This window comes from Jatropha curcas, chromosome 5, assembly GCF_041381405.1.
Source record: "Jatropha curcas cultivar XTBG-Jc1 chromosome 5, XTBG_Jcur_1.0, whole genome shotgun sequence".
In the NCBI taxonomy this organism is placed as follows: domain Eukaryota; kingdom Viridiplantae; phylum Streptophyta; class Magnoliopsida; order Malpighiales; family Euphorbiaceae; genus Jatropha; species Jatropha curcas.
In genome coordinates, this window is record NC_143155.1 from 9691089 (window position 1) to 9712367 (window position 21279).

Below are 21279 nucleotides of genomic sequence, written 5' to 3' on the forward strand. Positions count from 1 at the left end.
CAGAGGATCAGAGGAAGAAGTACCAGCACCATGCTGACCGAAAATCCGTATGACATGCGCTCTAAGCTCTACAAGTTGTCTCTCCTGCTCATCAACATGAGCCCGTAATGCACTAATCTCCTCAGCACTGTGGTTGGGCTGTGGTCGTGAAGAAGTGGTAGAAGCGTCAGATGCTGAGCCGCAGTAAAATTGTGATGCCTGAGACCCGATGCCATATACTTTCCTCTTCTTTTTACCCCCTACGGCCTCCAGATAAAGTGCTAGCTTATCAATTCTTGACTCAGCTTCAGATCCAGCCTGAGAAGAAAAAACACGCTCGCGAGCTGTACTGTAGTTCTTATGAAAACAATAAATTAATTAATCAATGCAGTTGCAAGCTTTATTATATTGAACTTGTACACGTAAGAGAAGACCAGAAAGTAAACGTAAACATTCTTCATTGTTACTTACATTGACGCCCAACGCACGTCTGTTGACAAATATATTTCCATTATTGTCCTTTGTGTGAGTGTGAGTGAACACCTCCATCGGTGTGGCTCACGACCATATTTTTTAGCCTGTAATGAATTTAATTATACATGATAATATGGTGTCATTTCATCAAACATCAGTCAATGTAACTTTAACTAATTATACATGATATATTAATATGGTGTCATTTCATTAAACATCAGTGAATGTAATTGTAACTAGTTGACTCACTAATAATCGAAATGTCTCTATAGCAGATATTGATCTGCCTGTGTGTCAGGAAGGTCCTGCTCTGTCACCGCCAGTCTCATTAGGTCTGTTTCGTGCAAATATTTCACACTTTCTCTTGAATGCAGGATCCTTCTAAGCCTTCTGCCAACTCTCCCATATCTCTTGAGACATGCACTGCTGCTTCTTACCGCTTTTTCGCATCCTATAGGTGAAGTCAACATACCGTAAAGCGCACAATTTCTCCTAGGCCACTTTTAGCATAGCCGTAGTAGCCTCTTCCCATATGAAATGCTTCTGCAAAAATGAAAAATAAAATTTCAACAAAGAGATGTAGCTTGATTATTAATTACATTGAATGAAGATATAACTTGAACCAAATCGTACCTGAAACTCTTCCCAATAAAAGTCTCTCGCCTTTTGTGGTACAGCATCTCATGTGTATCCATCTTTATCGAGATGTAGCTTGATTATCCTCATAATTTGCCTTGATGCTCGAGAGGATGGATATATGTTGAGAAAAAAAACATAAGTGAAATATAAGTAGACGAAAGCATCAAATCTGAACAAAACCAAGTTCAAAGGAAAAAGTAAATAAGAACTTACTGTCCTGCTACCAAACTGAGCTTGTTTCGTGGCTCTGATGAAGTTGCAAAAGAAGTGACCAAGGCTATCAATACAGATAAATAATTAATATATAACTGAAATGACAGTAAATGACATTTATGATTACCTGGTGCAGTAGGTGACTGTGAAGCTAGTGAAGATTCTGCTGGTCTAGGAAGTGGGGTAAAAGAGGAAGGAATAGAAGGAAGTGATGGCAGCACGGGAGGCTGAGCAGACGATGAAGCCCCAAACATACTTGAAGAAAAAAGAGGAGGGATAGTCCCTCCTCGTCCACATGTACTGTGTCCTCGGCCACAACCTCCACTCAGACCACTGCCAAACGCATCTGAATCAATCACCCTACCTCTAGCCATCTGTACTACAGATAACAGAACCTACATATGTATGTATTCAATTATATGAATTGTAGAACATGTGGTAAATATGTATAAAGAAAGTGAATAACATTAAAATTCTTCAATAATATTATATATACATCTATTAATTTATTATCCATAATGCATAATGCATTGAGTATTTCTGTCTTCATCATCATCTGCTTCCTCTTCTTCTTCTTCTTCCTCTTCTTGATCTTCGTCTTCTGAGGTGCCCATGATGATTTGATCTTCTTCCTCTTCATCATCTGATGCTCCTATTTCAACATAAGTTTTGCTTTCATCATCCAGTCTATCCGTTAAATCTTCAACAACTTGCATCGGTTGCGTATCAATCGCAACTTCTTGAAATGGCTCAGATATTGCGAGTAAAGCAAATTGTTTGGTTTCAACTGCATGAACAACTGCTCTAGGCTTGATTTTACATATTGCCATCCAATCGCAACGATCTCATTTCAATGATGGATATGGGACACAGTACACCTGCGCAGCTTGCATCGCCAACACAAAAGGTTCATACTTCGTATATCTTCTTCTTTGATTAATATCCACAAGATTATACTCATGATGAACCTTCATGCCAACATTTGACGTAGGATCAAACCATTCATATTTGAATAAGATTGTGCACTTGATTGGTAGGGATGGATATTCTAACTCCAAAACCTCAACGAATTTGCCATAAAAATCATTTGACTCATCACTGTAGTCTGATCCCTTTATGCAAACACCATTGTTCATTGTCTTTTTGCTTGTCCCATAACCCTCAGTGTGAAATTGTAACCATTCACAAAGTAGCAAGAGTAGGCATTAGCAATTGGTAGAGGTCCCCTTGCTAGATCAGTAATGAATCTGTTATTAATATCGCTTCCTGAGCTTCGAGCCTATGGGAAATAGTAATGACACGAGTGAAATCTAAGAATGTACACATATATGTTGTGTAACTAGAAAGTTACTTATATAACATTTGAACCATTCTGCAAATTCAGAGTCCAGTTTTGCATAAACTACAGTATCAGTCAAATTAGGATTTTATAGCCATAAAAGCTTGATATATTTCCTGTTTATGAACGAACAAAATTATCATAAATATGATTTAACTAAGTTGTATTAGGTTTAGACTCTCTACAAGATTTATACTTACTATACAAATGGTGTAATCTTTTCGTAATTCAACAAAATATAGGTTTGAGTTGCTCGTATCTCTACATTAGTTAATCGTCTTTTTTTTTCATTTACCAATCGTACGCCTAGGATAGGTGAAAATTGTTAATTCCCTTCTAATTCAGATTTTATTCGATCTCCTCCGTCATCATTACATGGCACTCTCTGATGCTTGGTGTAAACTTGTGGTTCGAAGTAGTGTGAATAGAAGGTGGAAGCTTCTTGCACCAAATATGCATTGCAAATTGATCCCTCGACCTTTGCCTTATTGCAGCACATTCTTTTCAATTTTATGCAGGTGTCTGTAATTGTACAAAGACAATATGTAAATATGAGTTCAAATAACATTGTAATGATTAGAATGGGACATCAGTGATTCACCTCTCAAATGGATGCATCCATCCATCTATATTGTACCGGTCCTGCTATACAACATACATAGGGCAAATGAACTAGCAGATGCTCCATAGAATCAAAGAAGCTGGGCGAAAAAATTTGCTCCAATTTGCATATCACTACTGGGATTTCTCGCGCTAATTGGTCCATATCATCGCATCGAATAATAGTCATCGTCAATTCCTTGAAAAAGAGACTCAATTCTGTCATTGCTTCCCAAATTTTCCCTGGCAACAATTCTCGGAATGCCACAGGAATCAATCTTTGCATGAAAACATGACAGTCATGGCTTTTCATTCGAAACAATCTGTATTTCCTAATGTCGACACATCTACTCATATTTCAACAATATCCATCTAGAAACCTTAATGATCGGACCCATTCGCATAATACTTGCCTTTGGGGTTTATCTAAAGAATAACATGCCTTTGGAAACTTTCCAGTAAGTACAGATTGCTCGAGTTCTGGTCGACAATAAATTTCCTTCATGTCTACTCTCGCTTTTGCATTATCCTTGGATTTTCCCTCAATGTTCATGATAGTGCTGAACAGATTTTCAACACAATTTTTTCTATGTGCATCACATCAAGGTTATGATGGATAAGAAGTAAACTCTAGTGTGGCAAATCCCAGAAGATGCTTCGCTTTTTCCATCCTCTATTCCTGCCAATTCTACCATTTGCCTCTTCTGCACCTATCTCTATAACTTTCATAAGCCCCAGATCTTCAATTTCTTGTAATATTTCAGCTCCAGACTTCACAGGTGGAGGGGGATCAGCAATAGTCATGTTCTTTCTAAATCATTATCGATTTTGCCTCCAAGGGTGAGATTCTGGTAAGAATTTGGGATGACAATCAAACCAACATTGTTTACCTCCATTTTTTAGTGTAAATGCAGTAGTATTTTCTATGCAATGAGGACAAGCCAATTTGCCTGCTGTACTCCACCCAGATAACATTCTAAATGCTGAAAAATCACTGATGGTCCAAAGCAAAACAGCTCGCATTATGAAATTCTACTTGGTCGGAATATCAAATGTTTCAACCCCATACTCCCATAAATAATTAAGTTCGGCAATCAAAGGTTGTAGAAACACATCAATTTTATATTTTGGATTATTAGGGTCAGTACAATAACACACAAAAATATGTTTTCATCTTTCATACACATTAAGGGTGGTAGATTATATGGTGTGACAATGACAGGCTATGATGAATATTGTTGTCCTTATTGGCAAAAAGGTTAAAACCCATCAGTACAAAGCCCCAATCTCATATTTCTCATATCAGCAGCAAACACATGATGATTGTTATCAAAGTTTTTCCAGGCTTCAGAGTCTGACGGATGAGTCATTATACCATCCTCATATTCATGCAAAGCATGCCATCTCAAGTGTTCGGCTGTCGCCTTAGATGCATATAACTTTTGCAGGTGAGGAACAAGAGGAAAATAATACTTCTTCTTGAAAGCCTTCTCTCTTTGTACTCTACTAGTCCCTTGACCCCGCCGTTGATATCTTGGAAGATTACAAAACTTACATTCTCTTAATTTGGAGTCAATACCCCAATATATTATATAATTATTTCGACAACAATCAATCTTTTCCACGAGTAGTCTTAATCCCCGGACTAATTTTTTTGTCCGATAAAAATTATCCACCATCGAATGACTTTCAGGCAACGTTTCTTTTGATAACTGCACAAAATCATCGTAACACCTTTCTGAAAAATGGTGCTTCGCTTTCATGTGTAGTAATCGTGCCACTACAGATAAAACTGAATGATTCTTGCATCCAGGCCATAGTCCATTGTTAGCTACACTTAGCGTGTCAAACAATTGTTGTGCTGAATAGTTTAGCGATTCCTCCATATTATCCCAATGAAATTCTGCTCTACTCGCATCGATTACCATACTGAAATTCCAAAAGCTGACCTTCTGAACTTACAGAAATAGAGTAGCCTGACCCAGTGGAAACTCAAAGTTCAATATCATGTATCCATTCGTAATAATTTTCCACAAACCCATTTTTGCATAAATGAAGTTTAATTGTATCGATATCTAAGAAGGCTCTATTTTAACACTTCTTGTGATTATATGGACACTTTAACTTATTACCATCCATACAACAAGGATTACAAATTGACTCTATAAACGATTCCAATCCTTGTAAGAATTCTTTTCTTAATATCCCATTGACCTCATACCTCCACTATATCCAATCTTGATTAGTCCGCATTTTTTTACGTAATTAACATTCTGTTTATAAAGGGCAAATTATATGTAATTGCATTAGTCCTAAATCATCCTTAAAACAGACTAAAAGTAATGTTTCATTTACATTTCTAACTTACTAAGATTATTTCTATAATAAGGGTAACTATATATATGTAAACTCACTAAGGTTATTATTTCTAACTAAGGTTAACTATATATATATATATATATATATATATATATATATATATATATATATATATATAAATAAACTTAGTATAATATCAGTAAGTGTACGATTCATCATATTCAGTTTTTAAAAAAATTTCGACAACACTTTGGCAAAATATAATCAAATCTCAAGTCAAAACACACTCACATAAAATACTTCTATGTAATCCTAACATTCTCCAAAGTCAAAATAACCACTACTAGGCCTCCAACTCAAACGCATCATTCATGTGATTTCTAATCAAATGAAAACACAAATCAACATAAACTAATTTCAAAAAAATAAATTTCAATACATAATACAAAAGTTGGTTTTTTAAATTTGATTAGTATAAATTTTGATTACTATTAAATCACACTAATTAATTTTTTTTTTTAGTTACAAATTACGATTATTTCAATACTTTAACAAGTGTTATAAATTACAGTCATTATTTTTTTTTTTACAAATTACAATTATAGAAAATGATACATAATATAGAAGTTGAGCTATATTAGTTAATTTCATGACTTTGATTATTTTGATTTTTGCATTAAAAATGTTAAATTTTATTTAGCCCCTTGAAATTCAACTAAATAGTAATTAATGTCAAACTTTAGAGACCAAATTTATCCATTACAATTTGATAAGATTAGTAATAATTTAAATAATTATTTAATTTTAAATGCAATAATATGGATAATTTAATATCTAATGGTAAGAATAGAATAAAAGTTATTAATTGTATTTATGTGGCAGTTAAAGAAAACTATTTTTATTAGATGGAGGTAAGTTCAAGGAACCGACTTTTGAGGCACAGTAACATTAGTCTTTGTAAAAGTCAAACATTGCACGAATATAACTCTTAGCCCATCGTTTTAAGAGAGCTTTAGGCATTTTTAAAGTGAAAAAAACTATATTAATTGGATAAAATTATTTTCACTTTATTTTTTTCCTCCAAAAATAATTAAAAATACTTCTAGTTAAAAAAAATATTTCATTCATACGGTTCAAAGCCTATAGATCGGGTCTAAATAATTCATTCTCATACTATGGTTAAGGTTATTATATTTTTATTCTAAATAATTCATTCTAGTTAAAAAAAATTTTGTTCATCCACTCCAAATCCTTCCATTTTTTTATTATATTTTCCTTTTCTTTTTCGTCGTCCATTTTTTCTTTGCTAGTGCAGCAAGCTCATGATTTCACATATAGTTTTTGTATGTTTCTCTAATCACCAAGAATTTTATAGCAGAAACAAGAAAGATAGAATCTTGCAACACTATTTCGTTAATTGCATTCAGATTGAAAATAAAAAAAAAAGAAGAAAAAAAACGACAATAATAACAACATTTCGTAAATTCCATTTCATGTAACTACAATAATAACTACAAAAGACGAAATTGCATTCAGATTGAAAATGAAATCCACAATAAAAAAAACAAAAAACCAAAAAAAAATGACAGCAACAGGCGTACCTGACCAGCGAACTCGAACGAAGAGGAAGAAACTGTAGCGAGAGGTGCTTCTCCTAGGACCAGTGCTGCAACAAAGAGGAGGAGGCGACTGGAAACGGCGCTGCAACAGAGGAATGTGGAGAAGAGGTGTTGCGCTCACGCCCAATTCGTTAAAAAAATCGGTCGCAATCTTTAATCCTTCAATGTCATTTTGTTATCAGACAAATTGTGACCGACTTGCAACCCAAACAATCGATCGCAAAATATCGGTCGCAAATCTATCACTAATCCCTCGCAAACCGCAAACTAATTTTGGCGCTGAAATATAGCTCGTAATTTTGTGACGGACTGTGAAACGATCGCAAATCCATCGTAAACTTTGTCGCAAATCCATCGCAATTGAGTCGCAAAGTGGAAACCAACTGGCGGGAGTTATTAGCTTTTTCATTGCACGGATCTACTAGTGGTCGCAATTACGTAGCAAATTCTGTCGCACTTTAGTTGCAAATCCGTCGGTGGATATTCAATCTCCCAATCATCGCAATTGGTCGCAATATCATCGCAATATTGCGACCCATACACGTCGGTCGCAAAAATCAATCGCAAAAGCGTGTTTTTTTTGTAGTGAATATTCTTATTATACTAATTAAAATATTTTTAATTTATATTTAAAAATTTTAATTGATATGAAATTTTCCAATTAGGTTTAGATAATATCGAAAAGATTCATAGTACTATTATTTACGAATTTACTTTTTGTATTATATAATTTTTTTCATACAATAATAATTAGCTAGTATCAACATTTTTATATATTTAAATGATAAATAAATATATCAATAAATGTGATATTAATAAAGTTATATGCTCTATTTTTTATTTTCTTAAAAAAATATAATTTATTTTTATTATATTTTTCATATTTCTGTATCTTTGCAACTATAAATTAAGGTAACAAAATAAAAGACAATTTATAATGTGCTAATTATCATTATTTATACTTATAATTTTTTAAAAAATATATTAATTTAATTATTTTTGCCAATAAATTTTATTTTTTATTGATATTTTAACGTGTTAATTATTATAATTTAATTTTCTTTTATTTGATTAATTTTTCTACTTTTATAATATATTTTACGTAAAAAATTTAAATTACGTATATATACAACGAATACATGTGCTCATAAAAACTAGTAATACCAATATATATATATATATACACACGAGGTTAGTAATGATGATATTTATAATTAAACTAGTTTTTTTATGACGTGCATTGTACATTGATTGTACTCATTGTTTGTACTCGTTTAATTTTTTATGTCATTTTTTACTTATTATTTATACTCATTTTTATTTTTAATATTAAATATTGATTATAATTTTTATCTTATATTATTTAGATTTTTATAATATTAAAATTAAATTTCATGTAAGATTAATGTGAGTATAATGATTAATTAATAAAATGGTAATGTGTATATACACACTTCAGGTTAATTTATATCGACATTTATCTAAAATTCATTATAACTACAATATCACTTAATAAATAAGTTTTAATATATATAAATACATAGATATAAAAATTAAATATACAAACATTTTTAAAATTAAAATTTTCAATTGTTCGTGAAACACTCCAAATTTTTATTTTCGAAACTTTTGAATTTTTATTAAATCAAAGGTCAGAAATTTTGACTGTGTGGGCTGCAAATATAATACAGTCTTGATTCGAGCCCAAATTTGTGAGTTGGGCTCAAGCCTAAAAATATATTATCAGAATTTTCGATTTGAGAACACTTAAAATTTTCAAGAAATAATATGGAACTCCAGCTACTAAGCTATTAGAAATATATAGATATATGTGTGTGACTACTATATAAATTAAGTATCCTAAAATCAAATATCATTATTATTATTGTTTCTATTATTATTGAGTAAATTAAGGAAATGTTCTAGAATCGAACTGAAATAATCAAAATAAATCAAATCGGACCAGAAAACCATTTAATATCTTTGAAACTGAGTCACTCAATTGGACCAAATCGATTCGAATTGAACCGAAATGGTCTAGAAGCTCTAGACTTCTCTTTTCTTTTCTTTTTCTTTTTATTTTCTTCTTCTTCCTCCAGCGCGCGCGGTAGCCTCCTCTTCCCTCTCCCTTCTCATTCCGGCCACCGTACAGCAAGAACGAGGTGGCAATCGGTTCCTTTGGCGATGCTAGACACTGTTCTAGCCTTCCCTCGCTTCGATCAGGATTCCAATGGCACAGAAATAATCCCCTCTTCCTCTTAGCAACGCAGCAGCGACTACCGGCGGGTTCAAACAATTCCAGCCACGACAGTGCAAGGGGAAGGCGTCGATCGAGTCGCCTCTAGCCTGTAAGTGTTTCCCTCCACTAATTTCGGCAGCAGGCGTTGATTTGCAAGTCCATCATGATCGACAGCGTGGAGAGGGCTATGGCGGTCGATCCGGTCAAACAAACCACTACCTCCTCAAAACGACACTATATTCAGCTTCCACAAATGATTTTGAGCATTTTGGTGTGCAAATTGCAAAATTCTAGGCTGCTTGGGATTTTCCAGCCACCGTGCACGGGGGTGGCGGCGGTACGGTGACTGGTCGGCGATACTCCGGCGAAGCACCAAGAGGTAGAATCTTCCTCTCCTAGCGTGAATTCTAGAATCGTCACCCGAATCTCGATCGATACGCCCTAAGACCTATTTCCCAATTTGTGCTATAAATTTCGAATTTAAAACTAGAAATTGATTTGATTGAATTCGAATAAATATTGATTAAATATAATCCTTGCTAGGAATTAGTTAACTAGTATAATGTAATTGCAAATAAATTTTGAACATTTTAAATAAACTACATGAATTATTATTGTAATTAGGTAATTTGAGGAGGAAGATAAATTAAAATTAGTTATCATGAGTCTGAAACTAGCTGGTTGTGTATAAGAAAAGTAAGACGAGTTTTAGTCGGTTAACTGTTAGAGGTGAAATTTTGATAAATTAAGGTTTGGGAGGCCTAACCACTTTCCATATTGACATAAAAATCGAATTTAAATAGGTAGTAGTTATAATTAGTTATTGTTAAAGTAAGTTTTAAGCGCTTAACAAATTAGTTACCATGAAGCCATTAATTTAGTTAACTTATGATTGATTACATAATCTTATATGGATATTATTGGAACTGGTTTGTAAATTTATGGTTATGACGGATGGCATGAGTTCATGTGAATTGCCCGATGCATGGGCTTTGAAAATTCGTTATTGAATTATGCTTTGATCAAATTCTAGGAGAGGTTCCGCTGAAATTTCGATAGAACCTAGGTTAGTCTTAATCAATAATTAAATTAATTGGTTTATTAGATTAATTCTTCAACTTGATAAAATAAAGTTTTCTAATTATTATTATTATTATTATTATTATTTATTTATTTATTTAGTTATTTAATTATTTATTTATTTTCGATGGATCAATTTTTATAATAGTATGTTGTTGATTACTATTTCTTTATTTAATTATAATTAACTATGAATATCTAATTATGCATTTGCATCATTTTAATTAATTGCTTGCTATGCTTGCATTTAATTAGAATACTTGATTAATTGTGTTGTGATAATGTTATGCGTTGTATGTGTGGAGTTGGTATGAAGTGGGTCACCATGGGTTTGTGAGGGCGGTCTACGAGACCATTGGCCGTATGGGAGATCGGCACCCTTGTGTGCACCTGATGATATGATATAGATAATATGGATAAACTATAGGTTGGCCCCCTGATGGTATGGAAAAGAAAAGAGAGAATGGAAAAACAATGAGAGGGCTGGTCAGGTAAGGATTAGGCCGGTTGGCCGGGTCTAGGGGATCGGCTCCCTGGTGCACATGTTATGAGAGGATGGGCCATGTGGGATGACGACTCATTGGGGGTTCGGTGATGTCGCTGACTAATTTCCACGTGATGTGATTATGTGAAGTTGTGAATAATTGTAAGTGTTGACGTTATGCCATTCGTGTGACTGTCTACGTGAGCATATAACTAGTCGGATGACTAGAATGATATATTTACACCTTTCTGTGAATGCGTGTGTCATGCCATGATTATTATTTCTTATAAAACTCAGTAGGTTCCTCTTCATTTCGGTCTAAAGCTCTATACCTTTTTATCGCAGAACTAGAAAGAAATTTTCCTAGTTTCAGTAACTAAATTGCTATATAACTATATGGACAAGAATATAATTGTATTTATTTAATAGTGAACTCCACAGTTGTAGGATGATTTATACCTTTAGTCGTGTGTTAATATAGATGAAATAATTCTAGTAGCCCATATTATAAATGTGGTGTATTGTAAGCTGGGCCAATTTGTAAATGTTTAAGATGTTATAATTTGGGTCCGAATTATAATATAAATATGAGGTTTATTTTCGCATGCCAATATGGGCTTAATACTTAGAATTTACATTGATATAATTGAATTTTTTTTTAGTTAGGCTTACTACTGGCCTCGGGGGCCTTAAGCTGAGCTGGACCCTAGTGCCGGTTCGGCCCATGGTTTCGGGTCATGAAAAAGTTGGTATCAGAGCTTAGGTTAGAATTTTAGGACACAACTGCGGAGTATAGGGAATTTCTTTATGTTGGGATGGGCTGTAACCAACATAAGGAAAGACACTTTGTGATTTTCCTCCCTAGGGATGGTGGACGCACTAGACCCTATGAGGTGGGAAAATCCACACCTATTACGTAGATCGGTGATTATAGAAGAAGTAATTAGAGGTTTGAAGTGAAAGTAGTGAACAATAACATAAGTCTATCACAATACTTATAGGGGCCAGAGCTAGTATCAATCTTTAGGCTAGGGAATAGAATAATACCTGGATGGTATTGGATTGGCCTGATCACCCAGTACACTACTTTTCATGTGACCTATATTCCTATCAGTAGGTAGGATTGTGTTGAATATAATAGGATTTTCATTGGTAGGGCAGAATCATAAACATAGGTAGTAATTTTAAGGATTAGGAATATGTAATCAAATAGTCAGCTCAGCTACTGAATTTTTTTTTTTAGATTATCCAAAATATAAATTTTATATCATTTTAGTTACTTGTTATTTGAATTTAAAATCTCATCTTGAATTTGAATTGTATTATGATAAATAATTTAAAATGACTATTTATATAGAATTTTTTTTTTCGAAAGTTGTCTGTTATATCATGGGGCTAAATGGATGAGATAGCAAAGTGAAATGATCATGAGTAGGAAAGATCTGAAAAGAAGAGTAAGATAAAGGGTGGTAATGATGATGATAACAATGATAATATGTAAGTAGACAGTTCGTAGTTAAGATGAAAACACAAACGTGGGGAAGGTTGAGTAGACAATTTTGGTCTAGAAGTTAAGTTGCAACTAGATTTAGAGTACAGGATCCTTTAATGTATAAGTGAGAAAGATAACATTAGGAATGAACTTGGATAGTTTAAGGGTATAAGGAATAATATATGACAAGTTGTAATATATAAATATATTAGGAGTAAGTGGTAGATAAAAATTGGAGGAATTTATAAATATCTTACTGGACTTGAATAAGGGAAAGGTGGATTGACTAAAGACAAATGAGATAGGTAAGTTAAATATAAAGTTGACTCAAGTTAGCGATAGGTAGACATATGGTTAATTAAGATTTTAATTAAAATGATAAGATTATAGTTTGGAAAATTTTAGTCCAGGATATGGACAGAAAAGTGAGAAGTCAATAGTATATAAATTAGACAATAAAAAGCTATTGAGATTGATTTGATGTGATATTTGGGTGGTAAGATAGCATTAGGTCGGGATTTAAGAAATTTTATTGAAAACCTTAATATTGATGGTATTAGGTAAAAGTGAATATTTAGGATAAATTAATAAATGTTAGGTCGAAATATTGATAATTAAATAAATGATGAATAACGAGGATTATGAGCATGAAAGAAATAAAGTGGATGAGATAATTAATAAGAAAATTGTAATATCCTTAGGATGGATTAGTAAGCAACATAGGTGTAATGGAAAGTTATTAAAAAGAATAGAGTTAAGAGAGTTGAAAGGTGAATTAGCGAAACATGGTATGATGAAAGTCAATTTTTGGAGATAAGTATTAAGGTAATTTAAGGAATAAGTATTAGAAAAAGTGGAATTGATGGTCGAGTAGAAAACATTAAAATCTTCGTAAGGGTAAGATAGCTATGGAGTACAGTGATGTCCTTAGTTCAGGAACTATTTAATAGCTGTACTACTGTATGGTGAAGGTATTATAGGCAGAATAGAATTAGTATAGAGAGGGACAAGTGAGTGAGCTTAATTCGCCCTGTGATTCTATAGACAACGAAAATTACAAAGATGATTTTCTTGAAATTTTTGGATTAAAGTAATAGTTTTCAAAATTTTGATTGAGAAAAGTATTAGTGAAATTATATGTGAATTAATGAGTTAATTCTTATCATTATAAATAAATTAAATTTCGATTGTTTTGTTCTTTTTTGTGAACTATATGTTTGGTTTTCATGGCGAAATGCCTAATAAAATTTGGATTTTTCAAATGGAAATTAAATAATCTTGAGAAAAATATGTATTATTAGTATTACGCATTTTACTGCTAAACCCGATTTTATTGAAAGACTTTCTAAAGATTTCATTAGCTGACTGATGATAGCAATTGGAGGGTAAAGGTAATAAGCTTCTCGTAAGCTCTAGATAGGTGGTACTAATAGTTGAACGAAATTTTGTTCTAAATATGATAATTGGTAATAGAAGTACAATCAAGATATCCTGCTTCCTTCCTTTCCTTGGTCTATATTATTTGCTCTTGAGCTATCTCCTTGGTATTGAAGTAATATCTTATGATTTTGAAATCCTTCATGTGTTCATTCTTATTCTTTCTTACTAGATTTCAATTCGAGGACGAATTGTCTTAAGGGAGAGGAGATTGAAACACCCCAAATTTTTATTTTCGAAATTTTTGAATTTTTATTAAATCAAAAGTCAGAAATTTTGACTGTGTGGACTACAAATATAATACAGTATCGATTCGAGCCCAAATTTGCGAGTTGGGCTCAAGCCTAAAATATATTATCGAAATTTTCAATTTGAGAACACTTAAAATTTTAGAGAAATAATATGGAACTCCAGCTACTAAGCTATTACAAACATATAGATATATGTGTGCACTACTATATAAATTAAGTATCCTAAAATCAAATATCATTATTATTATTATTTCTATTATTATTGAGTAAATTGAGGAAATGTTCTAGAACCTAACTTAAATAATCAAAATAAATCAAATCGGACCAGAAAACCATTTAATATCTTTGAAATTGAGTCAAATCACTCAATTGGACCAAATCGATTCAAATCGAACCAGAATGCTCTAGAAGCTCTAGGCTTCTCTTTTCTTTTCTTTTCTTTTTCTTTTCTTTTCTTTTCTTCTTCTTCCTCTAGCACGTGCGATAGCCTCCTCCTCCTTCTCCCTTCTCATTTCGGCCACCGTTCAGCAAGAACGAGGTGGCAATCGGTTCCTTTGGCGATGCTGGACACGGTTCTAGCCTTCCCTCGCTCCGATCGAGATTCCAGTGGCACAGAAATAATCCCCTTTTCCTCTTAGCAATGCAACAGCGACTCCCAGCGGGTTTAAACAATTCCGGCGATGACAGTGCAAAGGGAAGGCGTCGATCGAGTCGCCTTTACCCTGTGAGTGTTTCCCTCCACTAATTTAGGCAGCAGGCGTTGATTTGCAAGTCCATCATGATCGGCAGTGTGGAGAGGGTTGTGGCGGTCGATCCGGCCAAACAAACCACTACCTCCTCAAAATGACACTATATTCAGCTTCCACAAATGATTTTGAGCATTTTGGTGTGCGAATTGCAAAATTCTGGGTTGCTTGGGATTTTCCAGCCACCTTGCACGACGACGACGGTAGTGGTGGTGCGGCGATACTCCGGCAAAGCACCAAGAGGCAGAATCTTCCTCTCCTAGCATGAATTCTGGAATCGTAACCAGAATCTTGATCGGTAGGCCCTAAGACCTATTTCCCGATTTGTGCTATAAATTTCGATTTTAAAACTAGAAATTGATTTGATTGAATTCAAATAAATATTGATTAAATATAATCCTTGCTAGGAATTCGTTAACTGGTATAATGTAATTGCAAATAAATTTTGAACATTTTAAATAAACTACATGAATTATTATTGTAATTAGGTAATTTGAGGAGGAAGATAAATTAGAATTAGTTAACTAGTGAATTAGAAGATCATGAGTCTGAAACTAGTTGGTTGTGTATAAGAAAAGTAAGAGAGTTTTAGTCGGTTAACTGTTAGAGGCGAAATTTTAATAAATTAAGGTTTGGGAGGCCTAACCACTTTCCATATTGACATAAAAATCGAATTTAAATAGGTAGTAGTTATAATTAGTTATTGTTAAAGTAAGTTTTAACCGCTTAACAAATTAGTTACCATAAAGCCATTAATTTAGTTAACTTATGATTTATTACATAATCTTATATGGATATTATTGAAATTGGTTTGTAAATTTATGGTTATGGCGGATGGGATGAGTTGATGTGAATTGCTCGATGGATGACCATTGAAAATTTGTTATTGAATTATGGTTTGATCAAATTCTAGGGGGGGTTCCACCGAAATTTCGATAGAACCTAGGTTAGTTTTAATCAATAATTAAATTAATTGATTTATTAGATTAATTCTTTAACTTGATAAAATAAAGTTTTTTAGTTATTTTATTATTATTATTATTATTATTATTATTATTATTATTTATTTATTTAGTTATTTAATTATTTATTTATTTTCGATAGATCAATATAATAGTATGTTGTTGATTACTATTTCTTTATTTAATTATAATTAACTATGAATGTCTAATTGTGCATTTGCATCATGTTAATTAATTGCTTGCTATGCTTGCATTTAATTGCAATACTTGATTAATTGTGTTGTGATAATGCTATGCCTTGTATGTGTAGAGTTGGGATGAAGTGGGTCACCATGGGTTTGTGAGGGTGGTCTACGAGACCGTTGGCCGTATGGGGATCGGCGCCCCGTGTGCACCTGATGATATGATATGGATAATATGGATAAACCACAGGGTGGCCTTCTGATGGTATGGAAAAGAAAAGAGAGAATGGAAAAAACAATGAGAGGGCTGGTCAAGTGAGGATTAGACCGATTGGCCGAGAATGGGGGATCGGCTCCCTAGTGCACACGTTATGAGAGGATGGGCCATGTGGGAGGACGGCTCATTGGGGGGTTCAGTGACGCCACTTACTAATTTCCACGTGATGTGATTATGTGAAGTTGTGAATAATTATGAATGCTAATGTTATGCCATTCGTGTGACTGTCTGCGTGAGCATATAACTAGTCGGATAACTAGAATGATATATTTACACCTTTGTGTGTCGTGCAATGATTATTATTTCTTTTAAAATTCACATGACTTATTTAACTTTTCAGGTAGTAGGTTCCTCTTCATTTCAGTCTAAGCTCTATGCCTTTTTATCGCAGAACTAGAAAGAAATTTTCCTAGTTTCAGTAATTAAATTGCTATATAACTATATGGACAAGAATATAATTGTATTTATCTAATAGTGAACTCCGCAGTTGTAGGATTTATATACCTTTACTCGTATATTAATATAGATGAAATAATTCTGTGAGCCCATATTATAAATGTGGTGTATTATAAGCTGGGCCGAATTATAAATGTTTAAGATGTTATAATTTGGGGCCGAATTATAATATAAATATGAGGTTTATTTTCGCATGGCAATATGGGCTTAATACTTAGAATTTACATCGATATAATTGAATTTTTTTTTTAGTTAGGCTTACTATGGGCCTCGGAAGCCTTAAATTTACTTGGACCTTATTGCCGGTTGTGCTACATATATATGTTCATTTTATTTAAAAATAAATTTTAAAAGTAAAAATTAAAAAATTTTAAAAGGCTTAATTATGTATATTTTATTTGAAAATTTGTTATAAAAATTTTCTTTTTTATCTCTCCCCTAAATAAAATATTTTAAATTATAATATAAATAGGATCAAATATTTAAAAAATAAATTTATAAAATAAAATTTAACAATTTTTGAATGTCTCATTATCATATATATGTTTATTAAAAAAATAATATGCACATATTGTTTTTCTTTTAAAAGAAAATATCATTTGTTATATTAAATATCCAACCACTACATCTTTGAGAAAATAAATTTATTTTGGTATTAAAAATTCTTCAATTATTTTTTTATGGTTTTTTCTTATATATTTGAAATATTATATTGTTTTATATGATAATTTAATTTACACAAGTGCTAAAAGAAAAAATTAGAGACATAGTCTAATTTTGCAACAAAATAAATAATTACATATATTATAAAAATTAAAGTTTAAACAAATATTCATGGATACCATTAAAGATAATATAATTGTTGATTGATTTAGTAATTAATTCACTGTGAAATTGAGAAATAATCGAATATAACCGCGATTTAATCAAATGTAAAATTTTTAATTAATTAATAAATAAATAATATTAAAAAAATTCAATTGATTAATAATTTAATATTATAATTTATCAATTTTTAAAAAACTCATATTTTTTAATAAACTCAATTATTATCGATTATCCAAAAAGATATTTTAGAAATTTTAAATTTCACTAAAATTATTATAGGGTATTCCACTCTCATTCTCATTTTTTATATATATAGTACAGAGAGTAGAAAAGTATACTCGGAATTACACAAGTATGGGTTGAAACTCATGTCTGAAACAAAACGGAAGTTTGATTCCAAAGATAGCATTTGGATCAATCAGAAAAACAATCTAAATCTGTTACGTGAACGGATCGCGGTAATCACTCCACATTGTACTCCAATTCCACCCGAAATCTATTTATCAACATCTCAAATGAGCCGATTGAACTGGCTAAATGCGTCCGGATTTGATTGGTTATGATCAAATAAGCCGGATTATTTGGTCGAAAGGTTCTTGCTTTCTGATGCGCATCTTTAATGCTTACTTTTTCTTAAATGCTCAATTACAATCTGGGCCACTGAGAATGCCTTGTCACATCCTCTCTATTAAGCACCTATACTTCAATTATTTTAGATTACCAATTCAATTTTGTGGATTATATTTTTCAAATTCATCCATACCAAATAATGGGTAAATGCGATCTTGTGTACAAAATAATACAAACCAAGTATTCACTACTGGCATGTTTAATCTAGAGCTAGTAAGCTACAGTCCTTGTTTTCATGTGGAAGGTTAAGTTATTTAAAGTAGTGTAAATCTCTTCTGTTCTCTTATGGGTTCTATCCCAAGCAACAAAGGAATGGATTTCCTCCTTGTCCTCAACCCAACTACATCCAGGGCTCTTGTGCAATCCTCTATCCTTAACCATCTGTCTTATTGTTGCTAGATCAGACCATCTCCTTGCATAAGCATACAAATTACCCAATAAGACATAATTCCCAGTGTTATTTGGTTCCAACTCTATGAGCTTCTCTGCTGCTATTTGACCCAGCTCAACGTTACCATGAATAACACATCCACCAAGTAAAGCACCCCACAAAACTGAGTCAGGTTCCATTGGCATTTTCTTAATAAGCTCGTAAGCTTCATGGAGCTGTCCTGAACGGCTGAGGAGATCGACCATTGAAGTATAGTGCTTTAATGCAGGTTTCACAGTATAAAATCCCATCAAATTGAAGAAGTCATAGCCTGTCTCAACTGATCCAGCATGAACACATGAAGAAAGAACAGATAGGAAAGTCACATGGTCTGGTTGGAGACCAGCAGCCAGCATTCTTCGAAACAGGGCTATTCCCTCTTCTCCATGTCCATGCATTGCATATGCAGTAAGCATAGCATTGTGGCACACCAAATTAGGGTATGAGATCCTGTTATAAACCAACTGAGCGTACCTTATACTTCCACATTTTGCATACATATCCAAAAGGGCTGCTCCTATATGTACATTGGACTCATAACTCCATCGGATTGAGTGTGCATGAACTTGTTTCCCTCGCTCAAGTGTGGCCAATTTTGAGCAAGCAGCTAGAATAATTCCGACCGTGTAAATATCAGGCCTAGTATTTGAAGTCTGAATTTCGTAGAATAACTGCATAGCTATGTCTAGGTGGCCATTTTCGACATAAGCTGCAAGAATGCCATTCCATGTATATATGTTTGGCTCATAACCATCCTCTCTCATTTTCTGAAGCAGGTTTTGAATTCTTCCAATCTGGTTGAAACGGGCATAACCAGATATCAGAACATTCCATGTTGGAGTATCCCTTTCAATCACCTCATCAAAAGCCATCTGAGCAGCATGTAGGTCGTCGCACTTAGAGTACATTTCTACCAGAGCTCCACCAACAAAGGTATTAGATTGCAAGCCCTTAACAATGGCATGAGAATGTATCTGCCTTCCTTGCCTCAAATATGCCATATCAGCACAAACAGTCAAAACACTCCCTAACGTAAAAGAATCTGGTTGTATCCCTTCTACTTTTAGCAAATCCTGAAACATATTCAAAGCTTCATCAAACAGGAAGTTATCTGCATATCCTGAAATCATCGAGTTCCATGAAATTAAGTCCCTTTTTACCCCTATAAGCTCCATATTATCAAAGAGCTCCTTTGCCTTGGAGACATCACCACTTTCACAATAACCAACAATCATCGTGTTAAAAGAGACTCCATTTTTCATAGAAAACTTCGAAAAGATCTTATATGCATTATCCATATTACCACACCTCCGATATATATCCACTAGTCCATTCACAACATAAGGGTTAGACATAAATCCATGTCTCATTATATAGCCATGTAATATTTTACCAAGGCTGAGCTTTTGTAATCTAGCACAAGCAGGAAGAACACTTGCCAGAGTTCGCGCATTTGGTTCATTCCCTTCTGCTTGCATTCTGAATAGCAACTCTATGACTTCCTCATCATAACCATTCTGTGCAAACCCTCCTATAACTGCACTCCAAGAAATAAGATTTGGCATTGAATTATCCGAATTTTTCATTTCCTCCAAAAACTTCAATGCCTCATAAACCATTCCATTAGCAGCACAAGCCGTAATAACTGAATTCCACGACACCCTATCAGCACGAGGCATAATTGCTAAGACTTTCTTGGCTTCACATAAGCTCCCACATTTGCCATACATATCAATTAAAGCATTACCCACATAAATATTTGAAAAGAATTCATATTTCATTACCATCCCATGTAATTGCCTTCCTAATTCTACTGAGCCAAGACCACTACATATATTTAGGACTACAGGAAACAAAAAGAATTCAAATTTAATATCTTCAAATAGTAATTCTTGAAAAACAGCAAAAGCTTCCTCGAATATCCCCTGATCCAAATACAGAGTAAGAATGGCCAACCAAGAGTACAGGTTTCTAACAGGCATTTTATCAAACAACAAATCTGCATATTCCAAACAACCGCACCTCGCATACATTTGAAGCAACTTGGTCTGTATAAACTCATGGCGATGGAACCCAGTTCTGATAACATGCGCATGAACTTGTTTCCCTAATTTCGGGCATTTATAAGAATCGAGAATTGAAGCATATGTACTCGAATTTACTAGTTTATCATATAGTACAGAGATCTGGGAGTGGTTAGTTAGCTGAGAAATGTTCAAGGTGGGAGGAGCTCGTGTTGGTCTCTCAAAGGGAATATAACGGAGCTCGTGAGTAATGTTAGAACCATTTTTGGGGGGCGAAGGCGGTAATGACGGTGGAGAGATTGATTCCAAAAATATGGCGGGCATGTTTCCCCGTTGACTATCAACCTTTTGTTCTTTTGTTTTTAAATAACTTTTTAGGTCGCAAAATGACTATAAACGGAAAAAGAATAGAAAAAACAAGCAATATTATCCGTACCAAGGGCTGTGCGGTTTGGTTTTGGTAAAGTCCTCGATAACAACCTGAACCAGAATCATATTCCGGTTCTTTTCAAATTTGAAAATAGCATTGAAATCAAATGACTTTGGAATCAGAACTGAACTATAATCCGGTTCAGTTCC

At 33.4% G+C, this 21279-nt stretch overlaps 1 protein-coding gene across 1 annotated transcript; it reads right to left on the reverse strand.

The window, feature by feature from the left end:
- Positions 1-18345: 18345 nt before the first annotated feature.
- Positions 18346-21070, reverse strand: LOC105643905 (pentatricopeptide repeat-containing protein At5g39350). The gene has a single exon (XM_012229147.4). It carries the CDS (start codon positions 21022-21024, stop codon positions 18457-18459), a length of 2568 nt encoding a protein of 855 aa, XP_012084537.1. The 5' UTR covers positions 21025-21070; the 3' UTR covers positions 18346-18456.
- Positions 21071-21279: the final 209 nt, after the last annotated feature.